Consider the following 9,033-nt stretch of genomic DNA (forward strand, 5'->3'; position numbering starts at 1 on the left):
AAAAAAAAAAAACAACACTAAAAAACCACTACACCTGCAACCTATAGATAGCTGCCAGCTTACTATGGTTGTCTAACAGGTAGCCATTCAGCAGTGGAAGGCAAACTGTTTGTTAGGCTAATCTTGGAAATGTTTGGAAGTACAAAATAGGTTTTATGTTGTTCGGGTATCTTAACCAAGCTTTTTGTGACTTGTTGATTTGAGCCTTTGTTGCCTGTGCTCTTAAATCAGACAAAGCATATCTTAAACAAGAGTTGAACGTAAGGTAGTTGAATATGGGTTGTTTTATGTGCATGATTATGTTTTGAATAGTTGATGAGAATTCTAGTTTCTTTTTTCTAAAGTTTTGAATGCAGGATTTTATTTACATTTATTGATGACATTGTACTTTTGTAACTAGAGTGGAAGTCAGTCCTCCTGCTCAAGTGAATACTTTAAGCAATATGTTGCCTTCAGCCACTATGCCCGAATCCATGACAATTAGTAAGTACTTCCTTGATGGATCTAGATTAAAGGAATTAATTTTTTTAAGTCCCGTAATTCTTCATTTCTATTTTCATTTCAGTAACATCTGTTTGTAGAGGATTCATTTCTTATATGCTGGTCACAATGGCTGCTCTAAAATAGTTAATTTGGCAATACCAGGTTCATTGCAGATGCCTCTCTTTCCACAGAACTGCTGTAAATACCCTAGTTGTGGATTGTTAAAAGAATGGTAATGATTTGATCAGTGTCTTTAAATTTCTGCAAGTTGCAAAAGTGCTAACAGTTGTTTCTGATATGATCTTATTTGGTGTGCTTTTTGTAAGGCCTAATAGGTCAAGAAAACATCCAGAACTCCTTCTATACTCAGTATGTGGTTTTAATATGGAAATTCTGTCCTAAATATAAATATGTGCTTTCATAAATAGAAATTCTATTGATATGATTGAGGTCTTATTTTCAATAGTGTTAAGAATCGTGCTCGATGGGATAAAGTAGCCTTTGCTGTAAGAAAGAGACGTCCAGTACTTCTGCAAGTCTATTTACCTCATCTTTAAACCTTCTTTAAACATAAACTTGTAGAATGAAGAATTAGTTCTTAAACTGTCTCACTGTCTAAATACATGCACAAGAATAGTTTTATTTCTTCTCTCTGTACAGAAAGTTTTGTAATTGAACTGGTGGATGTGGCTTTGTTTCTGAAACTCTGGGTTATGTGTATGTTTTTTTTTTTTTTTAAACTATGTCCAAATTTTAAATGATAACATGTAGGAATACAGAAGTGATGGCGGCAACATTCATGTGTGAAATTGATTTATGAATAATCAAAATGAATGAACACTACAATATTTTAATAATGTATTCTAATTTAATGTTGATGCTAAAGGAGGTGGGCCATGCATTTTTATTGGATTTTGTTTCATGCTTTAGAATAGATCTACTTTAGTGAGCTTTAGAAAGCCAAAAAATCCTTTCTTGCAATGTGCTTTTTGAAGTGGGAATCTAGTTTGGGACTTTGAAGTCACATAGTTGAAGATGTATATAGGTGGCATCACTGTTGATAGTTACTGTGATGCTTTGGTCAATGTATACTTATGTTTATTATTATTACAGTCTAATCCTTCTTTTCTAATTTGTTTTAGCTGCCTTTTTTTTTGTTTTTTTTTTTTTCCCTCCCAGTAATAGAGTGTTAATGGGAAACTTCCTGCTTTTATTGCACTTCATTGATTTATTGCTTAATAGATACCAGCAGGGGCCACAGTTGGTCTCTTTTCAGTTGCTTAGATAGTGCATATGTGTAATTGAGACAACCATCAAATACAAAATAAATTTTGAGATTTTCAATTCTTGATATTTAACAATTTCTAAATGAAATGAACCACAGTATCAGAAGAAGCATAGATGGAAACATTAAGTTTTTATTCTACAGAAGGTTTTGGGGGAGCAAACAGGAAAAAGATGTCAACCTCTGAAGCCAGTGGAACTATTTGTAGATAATTATCATTATAATAAAAATTCAACTGCCTCTTCTTACAAGTTAATACTTTTGTAAGAGCTAAGAGCTGTTTCTAAATATGTTGAACAAAATACTTTTTTCAGGTTTGTTGCTACTGGATGTGGATTTACCATACAGGAACAATTCAGTGCTATGACAAACCCAGACACTGAAGTTCTTTTTCTTTGTTGCAATTAGTAGAAGTCTTATTAAATGGAGAAGCGTATAGCTTGGTTGTATAGAAACTAATTCTAACACAACAATAAAGAAAAATTAACTGCAGTAGTGCATTGAACAAAGCTGTGAGGTCTCCAGCGACTATAGGCTTTTGTACTTCTTAATTCTGAAGATAAAGCTTGAAATAAGTTGTTTTTTTCCTTCTTCTTTTCCTGTTTCCTTTCAGATTTGCTTGAATAGAACTAGCCTTTTTCTCACTCCTGATAAGCAGAATAAAAAAGCAACGCAACAAAACAGATGTTATGAGAAACTGTGTATGTATTCAGGTGTTTGCTAGAAGCCGTTCAAATCTTTGAAGGGCTGCTCTATTTTGTGGATTTGTACAAGATCTGAAAGTCAAAATCCATTTAGTTTAGATGATTAAGCTGTAATATTTCTTTCTGTAGATTTAAAGGAATTAGTAGTAGTACAGCTGTACAGTTAGATTGCAAAACCTTTGTGGTAGCAGCAGGATTCCAAGTTGCATGGCTTTGAGCTGACACTTTTCTTTACAGTACAGAAAAGCTACTCTGGTATCAACATTAATCATAACTTGGAAGAATGCATGTGAAATACTGACTTGTGTACAGAAAGATGATTCTTAAGTTTTATCTCCACACTGAAACAGAAGATCTCCCTTGAAATGCTAGTGCAGCTGAAGATGATATTTCTTACAAGTTCAAAGAAATTTTCTTAATTTTTTTGTCTTGATATTAGAAGGTAAATTATTTTTGAAGTTATTTATAGGAAATAAGGTTTCTCTAATAGGAAATAGAATCAGAAATTCTATCATCTTTAAAACAGTAGACTGAGCTTGAGAAGAAATGCCATGAGAAAACAATGATGTCATCTCTACTCTGGTCTCATTGTAATACTTAGATGACTGTGTCAGGTTTTGTAGCAAAGCAAGCAAGCAATTTAAAGAAGGTTAGCAAGTAATAATGTATTTCATTAATACAGTGAAAAGGTGCTGCATTATATCTTAAGATGCCTCATCTGACTGTGATTAAAACAGCCTTACTACAGACAAACCTGTGTTTATATTAAAACCAAATAGAGATTAATTTGATTTGATCGATACTTCTGATACTATGTTAAATAATACAGTTTTCAAATGGTTGATGAGGTCAAGAGAATTGTTAGGTGCTTTGTTGAGTAGCAAGTGATTTTGACATCATCCTAAGTGTGCTGCTGAAGTAGCACCTCCACATACATGACTGTTAGATCTTAAATGTGCAAAAATCATTCCCATTCCCCTTCCCCTTTTCTTCTTTTTCATTTTTAGATGAACTTCGTCAAGCTATTCTGGCCATGATGAATAGAAAGGATGAACTGGAAGAACAGAATAGGTAATTTTCCAGTCAAAAAGTGTTATATAATTTCAAAAACCTGTTGTCATTCAGTTTCTTTAATGTAGGATGTTCTGTTACATAAAGCTGTGTGTAATCTGTCATCTTTATGATGTAAATATTATTTTTATTTGAAAGGTAAGCTTAGTACTTCAACATTCAACTATGGAATCGATATTCAACTGTTCACAGTTTTTTTCCTTTGAATTCAAATCACATATAGGTATCTTTGGGAGGTTTTGCTAGTTGTAGGTTTTTGAAATCAAAACTTATAGGCAAAAGAGTCTTACGATGTCATAAGACTTTCTGAATGAGTTAAAGTTTATATTTATGCAAATTTTCAAAGTTGGTTGTTTTTTTTTTTTTCCCTTCCAGTGCAGAAATGATATAGGACCACTAACAACGTTGCATTGGAAGTGACTTTCATACATGAATGTCTGTACGTTCACTTGGGGCAAAATAACGATGTAAATGTAAAAATATGTTGTTCATTCAACATACTCACAAACCTAATTTACTTAATATATTGAAACATATGGTGAAATAAATAAAAGTAAAAATATATTGGAGATTATTGTTACTCGTTATGTGTTACTCTAGATATTTTAATTAAATGTTGCTTTTAAGGTTGAGACTCTTCGCCTCTTCACTCCTATAATTGCAAACTTGCTCCATTCAACTTAATGTGTTTTGTCTGAAGGACCAAGATGCTTTGGGTTTCACATAATGTTAACCCTTCTTAGCTCATCAAGGTTTTCACACAGAGGTGCATGACAGTATCCTATTTGTCTCCTTCTGTGGCTAATAAACAAATTTCTTTTAGATTATTTCTGGGAAGTAGGAGCTTTCACTGGAGCACAGAAACCAGGTTATAAGTAATGTTCTATTGTAGTAAATTTTTGTGTGTATGATAGTACAGTAGATATGGTAATAGATTGTGCGTGTTTATGGGATTAATACAAATGTAATAATAAGCATTTACAACTGGTTTTGATTGGATATTTTTTTGTTGCAGTTTTTCATGTCTTTCTATAATCAAACTGGATAAATTTTTTTACACTGAATAATGAAATTTTAGGGTGACGTGATGTTAATGGTATCATTCAAACAACACAAACAACATACTCTGTGATTAGTAGAGTATCCTCTAATTAGTAACTTTACAGTTTCCTAACAGATGCTGCTGCCATCTTCCAGGTCCCTTAGAAATCTGCTTGATGGTGAGATGGAGCATTCTGCAGCACTGAGGCAGGAAATGGACAACTGGAGAAGGAAGGTAGCAGAACAGGAAGAGCGACATGCCACTAAAGTCCAAGCCTTGGCACGGTGAGAAACATTAGAACAGTCGTAAAAGTAATAGCAACAATTAGAAAGTAATTCTAAAATAGGAATTAAACTAATAGTAAGAAATAAAAGCTGCAGAAATAGTGGCTGGTTGGGTGGTTAGGTAATGAGTCTACCCAGTGCTGCTAAGGGATCTTGGAAGAACAACAGGGGATAAAGTATCTGTGATGTTTAATTGCGAGGCAAGAAGTATGCAAGTATTCCTTAGAATTTTTATATTCCGAATAATTTGTACTCTGGGCATCATTTAAGAAATACTGAAAAAGAGCAATAATACCAAAAAAAAACCAAAAAAACAAAAAACAAAAAACAAACCAACAACCTCCAAAGACATATATGATTTAATCCAATCCATTGTTTTCCAGCATTAACAAAATAAACCAGCAACAAACAGTCCTCATTATTAAAAACAAAATAAAACCAGTATCTTTTTCTCTTATTTTTGTCCTATTAGCAAATTGATGTCATACAGATAGGCAGATTAATCTTCTTGTCATCTTCCATAATTTACTATTTCCCTTGATGCTTAATTTTGAAATCAGGTGTGAAAATGTCATAATTGTTTTTAATTATTTATGGCAAAAAGCATGATTTCCTATGAGATTTTTCAACATTATAGTGTAATTTCTTACAAATTATATATACGTGTGTGTACGTATGTGTGTGTACGTATGTGTGTGTGTGTGTGTGTATACATACATACATACTACATATATATATATATATATATATATATATATATAGTGCTATTATAAATCAATTATTTGCCTTTTCAGAATTGGGGAAAAAAGGAATTTCTGTTGTCCTGTAGCAAATATGCTACTTGTCTTTGGGGTTTGTTATATTGGCTTGAGAGCACTGCTATGAATAAATGTTTTTCAACCTCTCTGGGCAACTTGTTCCAGTGTTCCATTGCCCTTACCTTGAAGAAGTTCTTTCGCAAGCATTCATGGAACTTCCTACAGCTGCCTAATTGTGGCTAATAATATATAAGCTTCAAGGCAGTTAAATTGATTATTCTTCTGTTTTTGGAAGTTGCTAACAATGGCATAATCTGGAAAACAATGTGATATTTAATTTAATTTTGGATTGCAAATCTTAATTATATTGCACACAACAGCAGCTTAAGCATATATATTGGGCCAACATATATAATAAGGTCCAAGAAACGTATTTGCATGTGCTTCTGAAGAGTTCTCTTTCTTAACTAAATTCCCATAAATAAAAGTGCACCTTTGTGTGTAAACTGTTTTCAGTTTTCTGTAGTCTGTGTGTTATCTATCTAGAGTTTCATAGTTACTTACAGATATACTAGAAAAAAATTTGCCTGGTACTTTGTCTGTAGACATATTATTTAATGTGTAAATGTTTTGTTTTGTTTTAATCTTGATAACAAGCTAAGTGAATCACAGCTGGTATATTTGTTTCCTCTGAAATGGTCTTCTATTTTGAGAAAACAGTAATCTTTTCTTATGCTATTCTTTTTATCAACAGAGAAAATGAAGTGCTAAAAGTGCAACTTAAGAAGTATGTAGGAGCTGTCCAGATGCTCAGAAGAGAAGGTCAAGCAGTGGAAGGTAAGGATAAAGGAAAAAAAAATAAAAATCCATGCCCACAATTCTGCCATTGAGACAGAATTTATGGGAGGCATAATTAATAACCAAGTGATGGAAGTTGCCCCCGGACCTGTATAAAGACCTACAATGGAAGAATAGGCAGTGAATAGCCGTAAGTCTTCTTTATATGCATCTGCATTTTTTTTCTGTTTGATCTTGAAATGAACTGCAGTGCATAACGCGCTACCCAGTACTGTGCAAGTCCAGATCAATAAGCAGCAGGTAAGGGGGCCTACAGGAATGCTGCGGAAGGACTTTTTGTAAAGGCAGGTAACGGCAGGACGAGGGTAAATGACTTTAAACTTGAAGAGGGTAAGTTTAGACTATGAGGGTGGTGAGACAGGTTGTCCAGTAAGGTTGTGAATGTCCCCTCCCTGGAAGCTTTTCAGGTTGTGCTGGATGGGACTTTGAGCAATGTGGTCTAGAGGGAGGTGTCCCTGTCTACAGCACCGTGGGGAGGGGGAGGACCTGGATGATCTTGAAGATCCCTTTCAACCCAAACCATTCTATGATTGTATAGACCTAAATATTCTTTTTTTTTTTTTTGGTCTAGGGTGCATTGACTCTAATAAGCAAATATTTTATATGAAGGATAACGAGTCAAGTAATTGACAGTGTAACCCTCTTCTTTTGTGATCACTGGGGACAGAAGAGTCCCTAACAAAGTGACTTAGAGTAGTAATTTTGAGCCATCTTCTGGTGGGACTGCCATATACAGAAGATGTTTTGAGAGAGGAAGTAGGTGGCTCTTCAGAAACTGGCTGTTTTTTTTTTCTAATTGTCAGTGTGATGGTCATACAGATGACTATATGAATGAATACTACATAAATTGTGTTCCTAAGGGCTTGTAAGCACAGTTGTTCTTCAAAAATTCCATTAATCTTTAAAAGGATTGTTGTTTGTAAGAATGGACTTTTACTTCTGACGCTGCTGTAATGTTGTGGTTTAAGAATTATTCACAAAGAACATCTCTTCTTATAATGGAAGAAATTATCCTTCATTAAGTACTGACAATTTGCATGATGAGTCTAGGAAAAAAAAAAGATTAAAAATTCCTTGGCTAACTATATACTGCCTTGTTTAAACTGTGCAAATTAGTGAATGATAAGAATAGAAACTGAGTAGGTTGGTCAGATTTTCTTGAAGAAGGGAGGTGGAACACTACCAGCATTTCTAAGACTAAATGTATGCTTTATACTCAACGGATATTTAATCTACTCATAGTAATTGCCTGTAATACTTATCATTAGTGACCAAAATAAATTTCAGCTGTGTCACTTGTGCATTGTTTATTATAACTTGTCTTACATTCTAAATTTCACATATTCTTTTTTTTGTATAACTGAGTATTTTTTTCTGCCATTGGTGATTTATGTGAATTTTTTAGTAATATTGGGACTTCTAACTCATAAGAGTACCTACACATGTAAATAATGCCTGAGTACTAACATACTTAGAGAAGAAATTACAAATATTGATCAGTGAAGTGGAATATAGTCAACACAAGTTCTTCTGCTTCGTGAGAAGTAGAAAACAGTGTACATTTAATAATGTGGAGATAGAAAAGTGTTAAGAAGTTACTGTACGAAACAAGTTATTTTTTGGCTTTTGTGACCAGAGATCCTGTATTGTCAGTCATCTGAATAAACAATATTCTGAACAAAACACAAATATGAACAAAAATCATAGGACCAGTTAGAAATTTAGTGTGTTATGTTTTGTTTAGTGATCATGATCACAGGACTTATGAATCAGCTTTGTATCTTTTAAAATTGGTTATACTGAAAAAAGCTTACACACAGTTGGCAAATTGGATCCAAGCTGGAAAGCATCTTCTGGGACAGGTAAAACTAACTCTCTAATCTCCAGCTTCCTCTTCAAAATATTTGGCTTTTGGCAGTCACAGTTTCAAGACTTCCAGAAGTTTTCGTTGTTTGCCATCCAATGTGATAAATGTTCATACGTTTAATTGTGGCGGCAGAAAACAAGGTTTTATTTGAATATAAGGAAATATATGGAATATATGGCATTTTTACAGCACCAGAATTACATCTAGAAACTCAGTAAATTGTAACTGAAGCTTAATGAAGAAAGTACTTATGTGAAGTATGTATGTTATAATTACTGTTTCTCAGAGACAGTCAGCTATCTTGAAACTGCAAACACTGCTTTGATCTTATATAAAGTTTGAGAATCTCTCACTTTAGTTTGGAACAATGCATAAGTCCTTTCTCTTTTGGCAATCTCACTGTCCCATTTTATTTTATTTTATTTTTTTAAGGTTCAGTGGTTTCTTTGAACTCTTAGGCCTTATGCTGTGTTCAGATTATTGCTGGACAACAGAAGGCATCTTTTAGTTGTTTTCTTCTGCTTTAATCACTCTTAAGTTGACCCTTGTTCTTTAATGAAGAAGTTGATTAACAGGGCTTGTTGATTAGACTATGTGAATATTTATGTTAAAAAAACAAATATTGCCAACTAATAAAAAATGAACTTGCACTGTCTTAAGAAAGTGAGATCGATTAAAAAA

The 9,033-nt window shown here is 33.4% G+C and overlaps 1 protein-coding gene across 1 annotated transcript; it reads left to right on the forward strand.

Annotated features, from left to right (window-relative positions):
* Positions 1 to 28: 28 nt before the first annotated feature.
* On the forward strand, positions 29 to 7,020 carry LOC104913459 (sorting nexin-29-like). Its single transcript, XM_010719717.3, has 4 exons — positions 29 to 483; positions 3,480 to 3,543; positions 4,741 to 4,869; positions 6,382 to 7,020. The coding sequence occupies exons 1-4, from the start codon at positions 444 to 446 to the stop codon at positions 6,515 to 6,517; spliced, it is 369 nt and encodes a 122-aa protein (XP_010718019.1). The 5' UTR covers positions 29 to 443; the 3' UTR covers positions 6,518 to 7,020.
* The last annotated feature ends 2,013 nt before the right edge of the window (positions 7,021 to 9,033 follow it).

The sequence above is a fragment of the Meleagris gallopavo genome, chromosome 16 (genome assembly GCF_000146605.3).
Source record: "Meleagris gallopavo isolate NT-WF06-2002-E0010 breed Aviagen turkey brand Nicholas breeding stock chromosome 16, Turkey_5.1, whole genome shotgun sequence".
Lineage (NCBI taxonomy): Eukaryota > Metazoa > Chordata > Aves > Galliformes > Phasianidae > Meleagris > Meleagris gallopavo.

Coding starts and splice junctions, on each gene's coding strand:
- LOC104913459 (XM_010719717.3), top strand. CDS start 444: ATGTTGCCTTCAGCCACTATGCCCGAATCCATGACAATTA. Junction 484..3,479: donor GCCCGAATCCATGACAATTA/GTAAGTACTTCC, acceptor TTTCATTTTTAG/ATGAACTTCGTCAAGCTATT. Junction 4,870..6,381: donor AAAGTCCAAGCCTTGGCACG/GTGAGAAACATT, acceptor TTTTATCAACAG/AGAAAATGAAGTGCTAAAAG.